We start from the raw sequence: 19,910 nt of genomic DNA, 5'->3' as shown, positions 1-19,910 counted from the left end.
CTGTACTCCCAGCCACTCCCTTGAGGGCTGGACACACTTGCACCCCCACACACATCCATCATGGGTCTCACGAGTGACGTGGCCCCGCCAATAAAAGGGCCAGTTACCGCACCAGACTACGCTGTGTCAGTGTCCGTCAATCCTCAGCATGTGGGCCTGAGGCCCAATACTACAGGCATGGGTTGGGAGTTTGTGAAACACGGTCTCATCAACCAGAGGGTGCCGGGCTATTACACAGAGGGTTGGGTTCACCTCTCTGGAGTAGGGTTGGATATGTTCCTCCTAAACATTGCAGGGGCCCTCGAACTAGTGGGATGCACTTAGCGTGGGCGACTTGAGGAAGGAAACTGGGGGCTGCCAACAGTCGTGGAACCAACTGCACCATCTCGGGGTCAGCACCATTTAACCTGCATCAATAACTTGGAAGGGCGGCCGCTGGCCGGAGCAGGATAAGGAGTTGCCGGAACAGTAGTCATTAAGATGGCTCACGCCAGGGACAAAGGGCAAAGAAGGAGCTCAAGGGAAGAGCTGCAGAGCTGACATGGCACTTGCAGTGAATAGCCCAGACAGATCACTTTACCCAGTCCCACATCTCTTACAATCACCAACCATACGCATTCTAGAAAGTTGCTTCGTTTAATAACGTCTCCTTGGGTTTTGACTTTAAATCCAACTACAATGTGAACTAAATACTGACATCATTCAGCGTGCCTGCCTTCCCTTTAAACAGAAGCGAAAGTACAAATGACATTCCGGGTTAGGGTCGGGAGTCCCTCTGTTCAATTGCTTTTCTGGTGATTAGTGTCTCTGACGTGATCTTACGCTGCGTCACGTGAGTGCTGCAGCTGCGCATCTCCCGGAGATTAGTATTTCCTGTTTTGTGCACGAATATACTGCTAATTCTACTAAAAAGCTTATTTACAGTGCATTGTGACGTAGGCCAAGCTGCATACTTTTCTACCTTCAATCGCCTCCCTTCTGATTGGGAGTTTATTAGAATCAGGACTTCAGAAGACGACATTACTGCAAGGAGTCTTTGATTAGGAAAGCCATCTTCCCAGTTCAGCGGGGAATAATGTCTGTGCATCATGGAGACGAGGTTAGTTATGAGGTTTACTATTTTCTGAACGATTGCTAACTAAAGTTTGAGATTGGAGGAGTTCTGGGCTATTCCGTGCCTCCTGTTGTCGCCCCAGACTGCCACCTACCTCTCCTTCACCCTGCCCAAGTTATGCTCAGAAGTCTAATCTCTAACGTTTCCCAGGCCCATTATTCTTTGGATTCTGGGACTTGTAGTCCCGATTTTATAATTGGATAAACAGAAATACAGATCCCAGAATCCAAAGTTTAAAAAAAACAGACAAGATGAGCCACTCGTTTGTGGGCTTAGGAAACAGTGAGCTCTCAATGTTGTTCTACCGAAACATATAAACATACAGAACCCTTCTTGGTCCCATTACTTGTGCCTGCTCCTTTAAACCTGGGCTTCCGCCATCACGTATTTCTGGGGCCGCCGACCAGTGTTTTACGACCAGAGCTGGTATATTTTGTTTGCCAAAGCAGAAAACAAGTAAAAAGCAGCATACGATCCCCTTTGAAACACCAAAGTCAAGAAGAAATCGTCACAGAACTGTTTTAGAGCTTTCCCAGAATGTTTAATAAAGTGGGCACGGGCAGAATTGCCAGGCTAACCAAGAACCCCCTGTGATTTTAAAGAAATTCTTAACCAGGTACCTATGACTGGCCTTTGTACAATTTAAAGACATGAGCTAACGGGTAGTAAATTTTCTCTGAGAATGTGGAGATCTAGCACAGAACCAGGAATTCATTACTTCTTCATCCCTCTTCCTTGTTACAGTCTTACAAGTCAGGATTTTGGGTGCATAACAGCCAGGGCCTGCCACAAGGAAACAATGACACTGGGAGCTACAATCACACAGGGCATTTTTTAATGAAGATTAAAGATTAGCATTACCCAGCAGCCAATTTAGGGAACTAATGAAGCAGAGTGTAAAGATGGGGATAACATCCAATTCATCCAGTAAAATAGAAGCGGAAAGTAGACTTCAATCCAGGAAGAAGTTTATTTAGTTTCCCAGCAAAACACGGGAGTACTGCTGTTCTCGACAACGTACAAGTGCTCAATGCCTAATCTAACTGTAGTATCTTTTACCGAGCAGACGCGGCACGAGAGATGCACCCTCAAACATAAACATGTTTGAAGATACACTCACGAGCAGCGTCTGCAACAACGTGGAATACACACCATGTCACAGCAATAAACACAAAAGAAATACTACAGTAGACATGACGTGAATAATCATTGTAAGAATGTGAGTAACACCTTTACATCATCTCCATTCCCATAAAAATGAAAAAGAAAGTCTAAAAATAAAAAGGTATATTACGACATATAGTAATCTTTGAATCTTGCAGGAATGGAACAATTGCGATAAGATTTATGTGAGTCAGAAGTCGTACTTGAAGAAGGACCACTAGGTTGAAACGCAGGAGACGCTTGTGAAGAAGTAGATGTGACAATTGAGGAGGACAAATCCGGAGTGACAACATTGTCAGATGAAGCTCCTAAAGGAAAATGTGAACAGTCCTAGTCATCTGTGGCAGAGCTCTTGCAAGTAATAATTCTATTGGCCTGTGCTTGTGAAATTTTAACAACAGCTCTTTTACTCCACCACCCTTTCCTTCCCAAGAAAAGTGAACCTTTTGAGGTTTTGACAACTTGAATAGGTAAAGAAAATTTAGAGTCTCCTTTCATAACCTTTTTTGGGTTCTTGAGCAAAACCCAATCTCCAATCTGAAAATCCTTTGTGAATAAAGAACATGGCGAATTAAAATATTTCTTTTGAACGTTCTGTTTGATGAATACATTTTTCTTCAGCATAACTTTGTCCTGACAAGCCAAACATGAAGTATCATCCTTCTTGATAAGACCAGTTATCCAGTTAGGACAAATGTTTCCATTTGGATTTCTCTTTTAATCAGTCTGAAAGGAGAAATACCTGTTGTGGAGTGAGGGGTGACCAAATAGGACCAACTTTTCTTTCTTAAAAATAATTCAACAGGAAGGTTACAAGCTAAAGCTGATTGAATACCTTCTTTTATAAATCTGTTCATCCTTTCAATGAGTCCATTAGATGATGGGGAGTAAAGAGCCACTTTTAGATGTTTGACATCATGAGCTTTGAAGTAATCTTGTATGGTTGTTGAACAAAAGTGCGAACCATTATCTGTAACGACCTCTTTGGGAGAACCTTCTGATTGAAAAACTCTGTTTAGGAATTTTATAACAGCAATAGAATTAGGAGAATCACAAAAATCAAAATCGACCCATTTGGAGTGATAGTCAATGAGTGAAACGATGTAACGTTCACTGTTAGGAAGAAGATTGAATGGGCCAGCAAAGTCCATAGCAATCTTAAGCCATGCCTCCTCAGGTACAGGTACAGGGTGAAGAGGAAGTTTGTGGATCTTCCAATGTTTGTCAGAAAGTAAACAAGTTTCACATGCATCAATCCACTGAGTGACATCGCTGTCCAAAGCAGGCCACCAAAAATGTTCTTTAAGTTTTCTACAAGTCGCTCCAACTCCTAGATGTCCATCATGAGCAGATTCAATCAATTTAATGCGTATAGAGGAGGGAGGAATGCATTGGTCACCACGCATCAAAATTTCATTAACAATAGAAAGATCATCTGAAACTTGAGCATAGGACTTTAATGAAGCAGGAAGGGAACGTTCTCTGGGCCAGCCAGAAATAATCATGTTCCTGACTGCTTGCAAAATTTGATCATTATCATATGCCTGAAGCCAATCAGATTGTGACAAGATGGGAAAAGTGGACAAAGAGTCATTGATAGACGCCACTACGCATTCTACTTCATCAAATTTTGGGTCAGGAAGATCATCTTTTAAGGGAAGTCTAGAAAGACAATCTGCTCTGACATTGAGGCCACCAGAAATATGTCGAATAGTGAAATTATATTCACGTAGTCTGGAAAGAATGCGTACTAATCTAGCTGAGGCTTTACCAGTGCCATTGCCGTTGAGAAGATGCAATAGGGGTTTATGATCACTTAAGAGTATGAAATGGCAACCCCAAATGAAACTTTTAAACTTTTCAACGGCCCAGGAGCAGGCAGGTGCCTCTCTCTCTATAGTGCTGTAATTTCTTTCAGCAGAAGAGAGAGACCTATAGGCGAAGCCTATGGTGTTCTCTTTTGCACCAAACCATTGACATAATACAGCTCCCAAACCCAATTGACTGGCGTCTACAGAAATGTGGCATTTAACCCCAGGGGTGAATGAAGACAAAACTGGGGAATCAGAGATTACCTTTTTGATAAGATTGAAGGAAATATCCAATTCATGAGACCAAATAAACTTCACATTTTTCTTTAGAAGATTACGTAACGGTTGTACAATTTGTGAATAAGCTTGAATGAACCTTGAGTAATATTCTGTCATGCCCAAGAAGGATTTAAGAGCATCTTTATCTTTGGGTACTTGAACGTTAGAAATGGCCTGGGTAAGCGAAAATTTTGGCTTGATACCATTTGAGGAAATAGAATGACCTAAGTAATCCACCTCAGACTTGAAAAATTTACATTTGTCTTGACCTAAGGTGATGCCTGCATCTCTAAAGCGTGTAAGGACTTCTTTGAGTATGTTCATGTTTATTTTTAGAAAAAATTAGAACATCATCTTGGTAGGCCTGAACGCATTTGATATTTTGAAGTAAACAATCGATAAATTTCTGAAAGACGCTGGCTGCGGAGGCTAGCCCAAAAGGTAGTCTTAGATATTTATAGGCTCCAAAAGGGGTAATGAAAGTTGTCAAGGTGGTGGACTGAGGAGACAGGGGAATTTGATGGTATGCGCTACGAAGGTTAAGTAAGGTGAAATATGTTGAACCATTAATACCAGTTAGTAGATCTTGAATTTTGGGAAGGGGATGACAATCAATGAGTATATTTTGATTGAGGGAGCGAAGATCAGCACAGAGGCGGATACTGGAATCTTTCTTCCTTACAATCACAATGGGACTAACCCACTGAGAAGAGTCTGTTGGTTCAATAATACCTTCTGATACCATTTTGTCCAATACATTTTTTAAGTCATCTCTTACGCTAAGGGGGGTGGACCTGAGTTTATGTGTAACAGGTATGGCACCTGGTTTAAGTTTAATCAAATGCTCACATTTTTTGATTTTGCCTATCTTGGAATTAAAAACTTCAGGAAATTGTGTAACAATGTCATTAATAATTAGATCATTGTCATCTGAAATAGATGAAATATCAGTATCGTTAACTTGAACCGGATTTTCTGATCCAGGAACAAGTTTTAAACCCATTTTTGCTAGGTCCTGCCAGCCTACTATGTTTTTACCTTTTACACAGAGGAAGAAGCAATGCCCAGAACACCCTCCCCAAAACAAACAACAGAATCAGTCAGTTGAAAAAGCACACCTGGGTATTCAAGTGGCAATTTATGATCAGAGTGGGCATTTAATTCGCTTTCAGAGATTGTCGGAGCAGGGTAACTTGTAAATTCTTTCAGAATAATGGGAGTATGTATAGTGTAAGACTAAGAGTATTTTTATAGTGTTTCTTAACTTGACAGTAAATCCAACAAGAATCTACAATGCAATAGGTCTCGCATTTGCTAGAGTTTAAGCCATTGGCATTGTAAATGACAATGCCTTTTATTTATCTGTTTTGATAATTAACACACAAATAAAAGGCATTGTTATTTACAATACCAGTAGCTCAAAGTCTTGTAAATGTGAGACCTATTGAATTGCAAAAAAGCGTCCACCATTGTTCCAGGCTGCTTGGAAAGTGAAAGCGCATTGCAGGAAAGCATGTCATGCCTGCAGTAGGTGAAACTCATTAAAGAAAATAGTGCTTACAGACTAAATAAGACGTACCGTGTAACAACCAAAGTAAAAGGGCCAGACCTCATGGGAGGTTACAAATGAAGACATGGCAGTACTAAGGAGGGACTGACAAGCCTATTAACAAATCAGAAGCCAGCATTTACGAAGGACAATGACACAAGCCAATGACAAATATGGGCGGAGAGTGGGTGGGGCTTCAAGTCTATACTCTAATACGGCATGCCTCGCAGAGCAGCACATGCGCTGCCCAGGCTCGACCTAAAAATGTTGGGTTGACATTTAGGCCAATTCTACTTTGTTAGTATTATTCGGGATTAACTTTTGTGTTTCACTGTGGAGAGTGTTTGTCATAACGTACGTTCTGGGTGTGTTTGAATGTCTGACAGAAAATGTGCTGAACTGGTGACATCTGCATGACATGCGGCTATCTCTGACGTCATTTAGAATGTTCAGCGAGAGGGGCCGCGCAATTTGAGTTCTGGGAAATTTGAAGGCGGTGTAGACAGAGGAGCTCCGCAGATTCATTAGCTATCCCGAAGGGCCCAAACATCGGAAGATGCCTGGGTAGCATTTGCTTAGCTCGAACGTTCATGACCTGCAGTTTTTTAAGATGTCTTATTTGTGTAAAAATAAGTAGACGAGCTAAACCCTGAGATTTCAGAATCTGTGGTAAACCACCTGCAACCCCTGGTGTACTGATGTGTGAATGATGTCACATGTTTTGACACGACACATCAGACCTGAAAAATTGCATAATGAGGGTCAGGTGTGAGTCCCTGTAGAGCTGACGACCTTCTTGATTCCAAGTGTGTACACAAAGGGGCATATTTACAAGGCGGCGATAGAAAATTATCGCCGCTTTTGCGGCCGTTTTCGGCCGAAAAGCAGCGATAATTTTATCGCCTAATTAGCAAGGTCACACTAACGCGTGAAACCTTGCATTAGCGCACCTATTCTTAACTCCCAGCTTTGCATCTCTAATGAGATGCAAAGTGGGCGTTCCTGGCCTGACATGACAGGAGAAATGTCGCTAAGCGACATTTCTCCTATCATCAAGCTATGAAGCTTAGCGGCAGGAAAAGTAGCGATAACGCCTGTTATCGCTACTTTCCTTACGCCTGCTTCAGGACTGACTTAGCCATGATATCCTATGGAAGGTGGATATCATGGCTAAGTTTGTGAGTCCCTATCAACAAGCTAACGCCACATTTCGTGAGATTATCGCTGGGTTTCCATCGATAATCTCACGTTAGGCAGTTAGCGCAAGGATTTTTATCGCTTGTGAGATAAGCGTTGCTAATAGCACGCTATCTCAGCGATAAAAATCCATGCTAGCCGGCGATAATTATCCTAGCACTAAGTGCGCTTAGTGATAATTATTGCCGGTTGTTGCTGATATGCCCCTTAATTCTTAAGATCTGGAAGATCTATGTGAGTTATAAAGTGCACGTATTTTTCTTTAACTTTCTCTCAGACTCCCTTTAGAACAGCATGAATGAGTGAAGGTTTAGCATTAGTCATCCGAAGGGAATAGAAAGTAATGTTTATTATAAAGGAAAGGATAAACAGAAACCCTCAGTGTTAATTGGACCAGTATGTGACAGGTATGAGGGTATATTTTGAGGGAAGGGAGAACTAGTGCCGAAGAAAGAGGACTTCCAAGCGGGTTCTGACACGATGGAGAGGCTGAGCCAAAGAAGGGGGATTACGGCTCCCTTCAAACCCGCCATTATGCCTTAGTTACAGAATGCTGTTAGCATCCCAGCAGTGAGAAGGGACAAGACAGCTCAGAACGGTGTTTCGTCTGTTATCAGAGTATGATAGTGCAGAGAAGCATCAGGGCCAAAAGATTGCCAGGAAGCATGGGGTGATGCTTAATGCGAGTGTGATTGTGTGAGGCAGCTTTCCCTGTGCCAGGCCTTCCAAATACATGAGAACTGCTTCACATGCCTCCAGCAGACCTAGGGCAGCGCCATCCTGGGAATGCAAAACGTTAATAGAAAAAAGGCTGAGTGTTCGCTTCCGGGCATCTGCTGCACCCCCCTCTTACTGTAGGCACAAACCCTCTTCCGCATTGCATCCCCGATCGAGCTCTGTTTTGGTAACGACCAGTTTTCTGTGAGAATCAGGCTGTAGGAAAAAACATCTGGCACGCTTATGGTGAGAGGGCTGGAGACATTTATATATGACATTGCCATTCTCATACTATAGACCTCTCGTAAGCATCCTTTACTCACCCTGAACTAAGAAAGAGGTTAAGACTTGCTCTTGTGCGCGAAGATAAAAGCAGGTGCTTTTTTTTCCACCTGGCTGACTCATAGAAAGGTCATTAAGGTACAGGAAAGAGGTCGACGAACAGAAACTCAGAAGTGATTTCCTTAGAAGAAAAACTGGCAAATAACCCGAAAAATATGCATAAAGAGCTCTTGCTTACGACGCCTTTGCTCTCATCCAGAGCAAAGAGAGTGGTCCTCATTACATCTGGAGTCTGCAGGCCTGCCTTGGTCCAAGAGAACATAAATAATTCATCATTTAAATGGTTCTTTTTGGGTAGGTTTAGTGGAAATTCCTATGATGCTTTCGTGATGAGATTAATTAACATGTTTAGCTCTGTTCAAAACATTCTTTAAAGCCATGGCAGTCCTAGGTAGCTGATGTAGTTTGGATAAAGGGCAGTGTGGATTTTAGGTTCCATTGTATACCCCTTTTGCTTGCAATATGAGCTTAGCTCAAAACTAAGGCTCCTCCTGAATAAGACAACCTTATTCGATGCCAGAATAATGCCAAGGCCCTGATTACAAGTTTACTCTACTGGCAGAATGCAAATTCCGCCCACTCAATTGCCTTTAGAGCACAGCATCATCCCTTCGGTACTGTACAATTATTGAGTGGAACCCCTCGAAATGGGGAATAACTGGTTACGGAAACGCAGCGCTGTATTCCACATGATAGTTCCTTTTTCAAAGGGGCTTTCAGCAAATGGTAAATGTGTACAGATGCTTCTTTGTCACGCGGGGGTGAAGGGGAGGGAGTAGGGAATGTAGGGGAGAGAAGGGGAAGTTTAGTTCAGGCAGGGGGAAGCTTTAAATGCTCCCCCATTGCCAAAGGAAACAAGCATTGAAAATGCAATAGGTCTCGCATTTGATTAAGTTAAAGCCATTTGCTTTGCTAATGGTATTGTATAGCAAAGCAAATGGCTTTAACTTAATGAAAGGCGAGACCTATTGCAGTTTTAACGCTTGTTCTGAATGGAGGTGTTTCACCAGCAAAACGCTCATGAATAGTTTCCTGGGGATGAGAGTGGGCCAGGCAGTGGCTGTCAGGTACATGATGCTGAAGATGACGAGATGCCATCCACCATAACTACAGTCCCGCCAGAACTGACAGTGCGTGTACTCTAGGTTCACAAGGTCAAGGGTAGCCCATCAGGCCAAAGTGCCTCCTGCAAGTTCCCTTCAATTTGACAATTAAACCTATATGTGCCAGTAGGCTCACTCTGCACCTCACACGAGGCGCCAATATCACCGGAAGCGGAAGGAAATATCTGATGCTTGGCAAAGCACTATGCTAATGTGCTTTTATCTACCAAGAGCCAAACACTGAACCAGGTTGCTTTCAATGGTTTCTCGTGCATCGCTGCCATTAGGAATGCATAGCGCTGTTATATTTTGGAACGTGCAGTGTTCAGACATAGTTCCCTAAGAGAAATTGGATGGAGTGCTGAATGGAATGTTCCATTTCATAAAGGGGAGGGGGTTTAGCTGAATGTGCAAAAGTAAAACATTTAGCAAAGCGATTTATGAGAGCAACATTTAGAAATGGGTCCAAAGCATTATTGAAAAACATATCAGTGTGGTCTGGCCTAAACCTAATACAGTGTAATGTTGTCAGAGGTTCTAAACACTAAACTCGAAAAACAGAAGCCGCAGGAAGTCTTGGTTAATTTAGGAAACAGGGATCTATGCAGTGGAGGGAAGCAGGAAAATCCATCACCAAAACATAGTTGGGAAATATGTAATAGTTACCTGAGGCATAGAATGCCCATGTACTGTTGCCGCGGGCATAGTTAAAGACAGCCCAAAGCGTCTGCTTAACAGATACAAGCAGAGACGTTTTAATGCATGGGCAAAGTGGGCTCTGGCCCAGGGCCCCAGCCTTTCAGGGGGCCCCCTGACAGTCAGCTCCATTCTCCAGAGTTTTGCCCTAATGACCTTGAATATTTCCTAAACAGTTTGTTTTAAATTCTGTTTTCCTTTCATTTATTTCTTATGTACCTGATGTGTGAGAGTCTACTACAGCCATTTTGCAGAGACATGTTGTGTTTATGTTTCATGCAATATACATAAAAAACGTTTATTTTAGATCAAAACAAGGCCTAACATATAAGAAATAGGAGGGCGTCACAGAGATTATTTGCAGTAATATTGGTGAGCTGCTGCTGTGTTACAGTATTGAAAACACACATAACTATCCCTGAATATTAGATGTAAACACATTGAGGGCCTTATTTATGAGAATTGATGCATCGCTGTGTGAAAACAGGGATGCGTCACTTCTTAGTGCGCCCTCGTTGCGACATGATGGATGTGTCATATTTACTGTATGACGCATCATGTCGCAAGGAGTTACAGATATGTCAGTATTTCTGACGAATCTGTATGCGCAAAAGTGATGCATTGCTGGGGTCTGTCTGAAAATAGACGCAACACCAGCAATGTGTCCTTTCACATGGGGCAAGCCCCATGTTAAAGGGCCTGCATCAGTCTTATGCCTGCTGTGTGGCAGGTGTAAGATATTGACGCAATGGCGTCCTAGAAGTGGCGCACTGAGTTCTCATAGATTTCAATGCGCCACTTCTACGAGGCATTTTGCGGGGCAACACCCACCCTGCATACATTATGCCTGGCGCAGGTATAATGCGGTGCAGGGGTTTACAAAGTGAAGCATCTGCCTAGATGCGTCACTTTGTAAATAGGGCGTAAAATTGCACATATTTTATGCTGCCGGTGCGTCACAAAAAGTGACGCACCAGCGGCACAAAAGTGAAGCAAAGCCTCATAAATAAGGCACTTAGAATTTGGACGAGTGTTCCTTTGCACTGTCAGGGACCTAATGAAATGAAATTGTGTATTTAATAAAGCGCGCAGCTACTCAGACTAGAGGGTCCTGGCGCATGACAGTGGGAGGAAAACATGCGTAAAAGACCCATCAGTTATCAAAAAGCCAGGTTTTTAAGTTCTTTCATGAAAGAGAGTAGGTCTGTGGTTCGTCTCACACACTCAGGGAGGCTATTCCACAATTTTGGGCCTAGAAAGCCGTGGGATCTGCCTCCAATGCGGGCACTGCATATTTTAGGCATGATGGCCAGGTTGGCATTGGAAGAATTTAGGGGTCTAGCTGTTGTGTAGCGATTAACACGCTTATTTATGTAGCCGGCTCCTAAGCCATGGAAAGCTTTAAAGAAGATGGTCATCGCTTTGAAGTCGATCCGTTCTTTTATGCGGAGAGACTTAAGAATAGGGGTCAAACTAGATCTGGGTTTAGGTCTCAGGATGGCTCTGGCCGCCGCATATTGTACCACTTGTAGGCACTGGATAAGGGATTTGGGAAGACAGAGGTACAAGCTGTTGACATAGTCAAGCTTTGATGTCACCAGAGTCTGCACCACGATCTTTCTGCTCTCAAGCGGTAACAGTGGCAGGAGTTTTTTTTAGCATCCAGAGTATGCCAAAGCAAGTGCCATTTAGATTTTGAATTTGAAAGCACATGGAGAGTGTCTTGTCTATGACCATTCCTACGTTTTTGACTTTCTCCTTTTCAGCAGGCGGGGGCGGCAGATCTTTTGGCCACCAAGCGCTCCTGTCAGGCGTTTATGGATTACCAAAGAAAACAACTTCAGTTTTGTCAGGATTGCACTTCAGCTGATTGATCTTAAGCCAGTTAAAAACCTTTGTGAGGCAAGACCTAATCATTGCCCCGTCAAAGTCGGTTCCTTTTTCACACGTAAAAATCAGCTGAGTGTCATCAGCATAGGAAACAATTCTGGCGCCCTCTTCCTCTACCAGAAATGCAAGGGGGATAGATATATATTAAAAAGGGTAGGACTGAGAATGGAGCCCTGAGGGACACCTACATTCATGGCCGGAACTGGGGATGAGAAAGGGGGGAGCCAGATGTCTTGAGATCTATTTGCCAAGAAGGATGACATCCATGTTAAGGCGGTCCCCCCCCAGACCGATGTTAGCAAGTCTCTCCAGGAGCCTCTCATGTGGGACCATATCGAAGGCCGCAGACGTATCGAGCAGTATCAGAACAGTCTTGCCTCCCTAGTCCAGCTTACCCTTGAGGAATTCAGTCACTTTCAGCAGAGCGGACTCCATACTGTAGTTAGCCCTAAAACCGGATTGGGACTCATGAAGGAGCTTCCCATCTTCAATGTGTTTTTGGAGGGCCTTGTTTACATACTTCTCTAGTACTCTGGAGAAGGTCGGAAGAAGGGAGTTTGGCCTGTAGTTGGCAGGGTCCGTCAGTTTGGCGTTAGCCTTTTTTATCAGTTGAAGAATCTTAGCATTCTTCCATAATTTCTGCATGTTGCCTGAGGAGAGAGAAGCATTAAAGAGCTGGTTTACTGTGTGGTTATGGTGGGAGCTAATAGGTTCAAGATATTCCCTGGACATGGGTCAGTAGGAGAGCCAGACTTAATGCTTTGGAGAGGGGTCAGTGACTCTTCAAGCTGAAACTCAGGGAAAGCTAGTAAAGATGAAGGATCCAAGAGGTGAAATTTGCTATTAGAACTAAGGTACAAGGTCAGTTCTTCCTCTGAGATGATAGTGAAGGCTTGTTGGATCATGGAGATCTTTTTGTGGAAGAATTCAACTATTTACTTAGACCATTCTTCAGTGCATGGCCCTTCCTTTGTGCTGGCTCTCAGGGCAGTAAAGGATTTAACTATGCTAAAGATTTCCTTACTCTTATTTTGGGCATTTTCCATCTTGGTTTGAAAGAGGTTTGTCTTGGCTGCCTTCACGAGAATGTAATGAGCTTTTAAGGTGTCTTTATACACCTTCCTGTCCTCAGGTAGATAGGATTTACGCCATTTCCGTTCAATTGTTCCACAATTTCTGTTGCGAGATCTAAGGGAATCATTAAACCATGGAGCTGGTGGGGCTGACCTCTTTGAGGAGCAGCAAACAACCAGTACCACTGCATCAATGTTGGTTCGGAGCCATGAATCTATTGAGAGGGCGTCCGAGTCGTAGCAGCCAGACAGCTCTGGTGAGGAACGACCGAGGGCGTCTACTAACATCGGGATGGATATTTTATGGAACGTTCTGTAATTAGAGACCCTCTGCCCTGTGTTAGCTCAAGGGGCTGTGGCAGAGTTGGGAATGATGAATTTTAATAGGAGGTGGTCAGACCAGGTAATGGGAAGAGGTAGGCTTACTGATATGTCAAAGTTGTGAACGATTTGATCTAGGGTGTGGCCCTTCTCATGGGTGGCCAAAGAAACAGATGGAAACATGTTGCAGGCCTGCAGCGCCTCCAACAAGGAAATTGTTTGATGGTCTTTTCCATTGTCCATATGTATATTGAAATATCCCAGAATGAGGCAGTTGTTGTATTTTAAGGCCAGGGAGGTGGTGGCTGTATTAAGCGTAGTAATACCATTTCCAATAGCACTGGGAGGTCTGTAAATCAGAAATCCAGCTATGCTATTGATGTAGTGCCTAAAGGTTTTGAAATTTTTTAGGGGTGCATCATATTCACTGTTAGTTGGCACCCGCATATAATCAATGTGTACTTAGATGTGTCGTGCGAAATGTATTAAGAAATGTATCAGCTATATCGCAATATAGAAGTGTAGAGATGTGAAAACATATTGTGAATGTATTCAGTAAAATGCATAACGATTAGTTTCTGTTCAATGCAATGTATTAGGATAAACGAGTAACCTGATTAAAATTACTCATGTATGTCGCTTACTCATGAATGTGAAAGTAGAAGTACTAATGCTTAGAATGTGATTTAATAGTGTGTTTAACCGAGTAGAGGCCCGAATGCACATATATCGTTGAGAAGAAAGGCCTGTTATTTCTTATGTTAGCTGAATGCGGTAGGCCGCAATGATTTATTCTGGTAGAGGTTTTGGGCTGCAGTAAATTGTAAAGTTTAAAGATGCGAAGTATTTTTCCATCCCATGATCTCACCGCAGGTGCAAGGACAGTTGGTTCGTTAGTAGAAAAGGTCTTTGTCTAAGAGTTGAATTATGGGGAAAGCCAGACATGGGAGTACTTTGGAATGTGCCAATCGCAACTCCTAGTGCGAACGGTGTCTGGGACTCAAGGCCAAGCTGATGGACAATGGAGGATGGACAGAGCTGGACGGAAAGTTACTGGAAGAAGACCTGGCCGAGGAGGTGTGCCGGAGGGCGTGTTCTGTGATTTGGGGTTTTGTATTAGGGACAGCGCCCCGTGGGTTGAGCAGAGAAGAGGTAGGCGAGGAGCTAGAAGGAGCGAGTTAGATCAAGGTCTCCAAGTGAAGACTTCTTAGGAAGTCTCACTTCTGACACCTTTTCAAGATTTCTTGGGTCTTAAGGGAATGGTAAGCAGGGATGTCATCTAGCATAGAGTAGGGACAGAGATGCGTTTGTTTAATGATTCCTAATATCGACATTGGCTTGGTAGTTATCTACCTCATGCTTTTAGGAGCTGTGCTTTTGTTTATATTTAGTCGAATGCGGATTCTTCGTAGAGTGGCATTTGTGTTAGTGCCCATTTACCTGTTGTGCCTTGTGCTAAGGTGCCTATATCTGCAGATGTTTTTGTTGATAATAAAATCCAGAGAGCAATAGAAATTGAGTTCGAGTCCTTAATTATGTCAAATTGTGGAAAATATTCTCTGATAATTGTGTTTGGTCCCTCCACGCTATTGGGCAAGTAAAAAGGTTCAATCGACCAGAGTGGGTTCTTGGAGACTAATGGAAAACAAGAAAATTGGGCCCCAGCACTATGATGGGGGGATAAGGTACCGCAGAAGCCTAAGCAGTCTAGTTTTTTATTGTAAATTATGGCAACACCTCCCTCCTTCCCATTTGATCGGTCGCTCCTAAGAATGTTATAACCCGTAGGGATGGCCGAGGTGATAGTAGGGTTGGAGGCTTCAGACAGCCAGGTCTCTGTGAGAAATAAAAGATCAGACTGTTAGTCTAAAAGTAGGCCATAAATGTATGGTTCATGCTTTTGTATAGAGCGACAATTTAAAAGGGTGGCCTTTAAGTCCTCTGTTTTCTTATTGTTTTTACACTTATTGTTGCGTGGGAGGATATTGGGTGAGAGTTTCCTGGGCTGGAGGAGAGTCCAGTTGCACTTATTGCATCGAAATTCTACCTCCAACCTCGGATCAGCGGCTGTACAGTGACATAATGGTAGCCGCCTAAGGCTAAGCAGTTTTTCCCTATTGCAATATAGTGGAAGAAACTCACCGGAGGGGAACTGGGCAGCTTGGCCGGCGCCAAACGCCTCCGGGCGCAGACAGGCTTACCTTCGGCACCAGCGGCGCGCCCGCTGTGCACGTCCACTAAGCGCGTCCGTTTGCATCGGGAATATATAGGCTAATGCCTATGATGCAAACTGGATCGCCAACGCAGCTGAGGAAGCGGAAACTGCATAGGCATAAGTGAGGAGCCCGATAGTAGCCCCAGCCCTCCGCACATTCGGCGTATCAGCCGCGGCGGACCAGGACTGGAGGAAAAGCGAGATGCGAATCGAAGCAGCTAAGGAGGTGTAGGCAAGCAGAATCAAGTAAAGTGCAAGTGCGCATAGGGAGGAGAAATTGTTAAAAAGCACAGAGTAATTCAGCCAGACATATACAATTTAAAAAGTAATAAAAACCTACTAGCAGGGCAGGAAACACTAAATCCTACAGCTATCAGCTGCGCGCATCCGTTTGCATCGGGAATAAATAGGCTGATGCCTATGATACAAACTGGATCGCTAGCACAGCTGAGGAAGTGGAAACTGCGTGGGCGGAAGTGAGTAGCCCGATAGTAGCCCCAACCCTCCACACAATCGGCGTATCAGCAGCAGCGGACCAGGACTGGAGGAAAACCGAAATGGGAATCGGAGCATCTAAGGAGGTGTTGGCAAGCAGAATCAAGTAAAGTGCAAGGGCGCATAGGTAGGAGAAATTGTTAAAAAGCACAGAGTAATTCAGCCACACATATACAATTTAAAAAGTATTAAAAACGTAGTAGCAGGGCAGGAAACCCTGAATCCTACACCTGTAAGCTGCACATGTCCATTTACATCGGGAATATATAGGCTAATGCCTATGATGCAAACTGGATCGCTAGCGCAGCTGAGGAAGCGGAAACTGCGTGGGAAACAGGGGCTCAAATTAGATCATAAATTCAAAGGTGTCCTGAACAGGGGCCCCCAAAATATGTTTGGCCCAGGGCCCCCCAAATCCTTAAGATGTCCCTGGATACAAGGCCATGTAAGAATAGCAAACGGGACGGGTTTACTTAGGGTAGGGTGACCAGGTGTCCCGGATGTGCCCGGACAGTCCCAGTTTTTCGCCAGCTCTCCGGGCAGATTTTGAGACATTAAGCTCAAGTCCCGGTTTTTAGAGAGGGTCGGCTGAAAACGGTGGGAGGTATCTTTTCATGTTTTGCAAAGCAGGGATAGTCAGCGCCTGTTATAAGAAAGCAATTTAATTAACAGGCATGCTACTGGCTCTTAAAATGGCATTTTATGTATGTCCTAACAGCCTCTTCTGAAATTCTCTGCTCAGGAGCACTGTCATTCTGTGCACTGGGTTGAAGGAAAATTGTAGTCCTTCTTCTATTTTTCTGGAAATGTCCAGTTTTTTGGCTTTAAAATTCTGGTCACCCTAACTTAGGGTAATGAGTGGAACTAATTTACTTGCAAAACAGACTAAATAATTAATTGACTTACAGAAAGGACATTACACCGAGTCAGGCCAGTAACTGATGCAATCTCTAAAGGTTTCTGAACTAAGCGGCAGGACTATATGCGCCGGCGGGAGACTGTGCTGTCAGCAAGATGGCCGCTGCAAACACTCCACTGGATCCGGGTGACATGCAGCATTCCCTTCAAGATGCCACTCATAGCACAGGTGGTCTTGTGTGGGACTGGTCCATCCCACTTGTGCAACATGTTCCACTGGCTGACTCCTCAGTCACCACACACGCGCTCCCAACACCATGCCACCAGTGACCTCTCCCGCATGGCTCTTGACTTTGGAAATCACTTTCAGAACAATTGTGTAGGGCAGGCCACAAAGACGCTTTCCATTCTGTAACGCCCTAAAACGTCACAAAGTTTACACAATAATTACCTCAGGGCATCAACAAGCTCAGCCTATATTTCTATGCATACTGGCAAATAAACCTATCTGGTACACGATCTGATGGTCTTTGGCGGTCAGTGGCTTTACAAGGCCGAGAAATTCTGAAGACTGTGAATCCACAGACCGTGGTCCATTCATTCAGTAAGCACCCCTTGGAGTCCTACCCTGTAAAACTTTGCTCCCAAAACGGCTGCTCTTTAGCAAGAAGCTAAAAGCTCACCCATACACCTTGTCTTCCCGCTCATTCAAACTGATTTTACTGCGTGCTCCTAGTTGACGAAAAATGTTCGCAGACCAGAGCCAACAATCTCACAATTTGAACTAAACTTCGGTTTCACACGGAAAAGAAATATGCCTCGGTGAATTCTTTTGTACACCACTGCTTCTAAAATGCCTAGTTTGGCATGTAACCCTCTCACACCTCCATGATCAGCACTCCGAAAGTGTTACATATACTATTTCTTGAAATTTCCACCTCATCACTCCAGTAGGCTAGTCTTGACTAAATGCATGCCTACATTCCCTCTGCACACTATACATGTGCGCCTGGAGGTTGGAGCAGGTAACAAGAGAACCTGGGCTTTCGGAGGAGGAGGGGGCGAAATTCTCATAGTTCAGTTTACAAAACTTACTCGAAGAGTAAGCTTTCTTCTCTGTTAGGCGTGTTCCAGCTTTGGGGGGTTCACATAAGTTCTCCAATCGCTGGCATTTTCCTGGAAATCCATGATAGCTTTCCAGGAGTACTACTGGTCAGTGTTCACTTCTGTAGGTTTTCTACTAGGTGAAAAAGAAACATCGGCATGCGCTAGTCAGGTGTAAATAAGCAGTTTTGCTTAAAAGGTTTTCACGTTCTTTTCTCTAGTGATGGGAAAATATTTTTCCCTTCGGTGAAGCCACCCCTCGCCCAAGACGCTCAAAAATGTGGGTTGTTTTCACCGCAATTACACATATAATCTAATCTTATTGGGAGCAGTTTTAGGTATGTAAATAACAGAGCTGCAGTGCTTAATCTGTAAAAAAAAAAACATAAGTGCCAGGGCTCTCGTCAGGTGGCCACTGCAGCTTTACACCACACATTGCCCCTGCCCTGCTGCTAAAGATAGTAATAACACAACTGCTAACCATCACACCCCATACAGTGTGACAATGCAGACTATTCCATGCCTCCAAAGCTATAAGAATGGCTTGGGCGGCAGGCAACAATCATTTTTAATGTATTTTGAATTAATAATTAACTGTTGCTATGGTCATCTCTAAATTAGTCAGACATTGCCACCTTGAGGCAGACTGTCACAAGCGCTGGTGTTGACAATTAAGTTCCGGGGCCAAACACTGGAAACCACTGGCTCAAATTAAGCACTGCTTAGCTGGTGAGTATTACATGTTGTGAGGCCAGACACCCTTCTGCCTCTACTTGGGAATGCCATTACCTCACAATAACCATGAATTTATGTTGGGGGAAAATTCATCATACTTGTGGGGTAGTACACAATCCTTCTTTACAAGTCTAAAATTCCACTTGTTTCTGTGAACCAGGTTGGTTAATTTAGATTTGCAAATGGCTCTTTTTGTGTACCATAATACTATCCAAATGGACCCGTAGTTCCGAACAGAATGTACATGCTCAGAAGAACCTTGTGCCACTATCAGGAAGACAGGTTCACTCATGTGTGCACGAGTGCAGCGATCCTGAAGTGTACACTCCATGGTTCTGGGCATACACTCACCTACAACAAGACCCATGCCAAAGTTCATAGAATGAGTTGTTTGGTAATCCAAACGCGCATCACAAAAAAAATGATGTCTGTGGTACTTGAATGTGTCTTCTAAGCAAATTCTCGTTGGTATATGAATTTGTTGTGCAAAATGTTATTTATTGAGCTATATCGGGCAAGCATGACAAATATATTATATGGTACAAAATGGTGCTAGGAGCAAGCACTGTGCAATTTAGAGATGAAAATTAAACTGCCAACCACAACTTTTGACAAATTCAGATACAGGGGATTCACATCCCTTTATGCGATATCGTCAATACTGCTAAAATAAAATACACAACTACACAAACTTAAAGCCAATATCTAAATAGAAAGAGATAACTCCATATTCTGCGCAGTACAAACTGTCAGTATCACCTTTATTTTGTAAATCATTGTGTGCGTCACTTTTTGGCATTGCAGCCTCGCTTCTGTCGCGAGAGAGAAGTTTGTCCTCCCTGCGGATGGAGCTGGCTGGGCCTGCCAACATATACAATATTTAGTGAGTGTTTTTGCAATCAGAACCGCGTTCTATTCAAATAAAATGAAATGAGAAACTGGAGCGAGGCACCCCGCTGTACACAAGACTCCAACACCCTCCTCTCAAGCAGAGGCGCATTGCACATGCTTGTGCTCCGCACCAGACCTTGTTCTTGGTTCGGAAGCGAGTAAAACGGGGTCACTCGAGTAACTCTTAACATTAATCAGGCGTAGCAACATAAGTTTCATATTTTGGCACCTCTCCAACTTTCGCCCTAAGTGGGATGGGTATTCCCAGACGTGGGACCCGTGCTCACTACGCCACTGGAGTCAAGCTATCCTGGCTGATGACGGCTGATAGCCAGAAACCGGTCCTAGGATGCTTG

At 43.7% G+C, this 19,910-nt stretch overlaps 1 protein-coding gene across 3 annotated transcripts in view; it reads left to right on the top strand.

Annotated features, from left to right (window-relative positions):
* The first annotated feature begins 825 nt into the window (after positions 1–825).
* The window catches only part of LOC146811576 (zinc finger protein 567-like), a 91,178-nt gene continuing 72,093 nt past the window's right edge, over positions 826–19,910 (top strand). Inside the window, exon 1 of one of the 3 annotated variants that reach the window (XM_085618550.1) lies at positions 826–1,099. In XM_085618550.1, the coding sequence (XP_085474676.1) occupies positions 1,076–1,099 (24 nt within the window). In that variant the 5' untranslated portion in view covers positions 826–1,075. The remainder of the gene's footprint in view (positions 1,100–19,910) is intronic. The other 2 variants (XM_085618551.1, XM_085618552.1) reach the window with 2 other exon arrangements.

Source organism: Triturus cristatus, chromosome 7, assembly GCF_964204655.1.
Source record: "Triturus cristatus chromosome 7, aTriCri1.1, whole genome shotgun sequence".
NCBI lineage: Eukaryota > Metazoa > Chordata > Amphibia > Caudata > Salamandridae > Triturus > Triturus cristatus.
The sequence above is the reverse complement of the archived record's forward strand: the minus strand, read 5'-3'. Positions and strand labels throughout refer to the sequence as shown.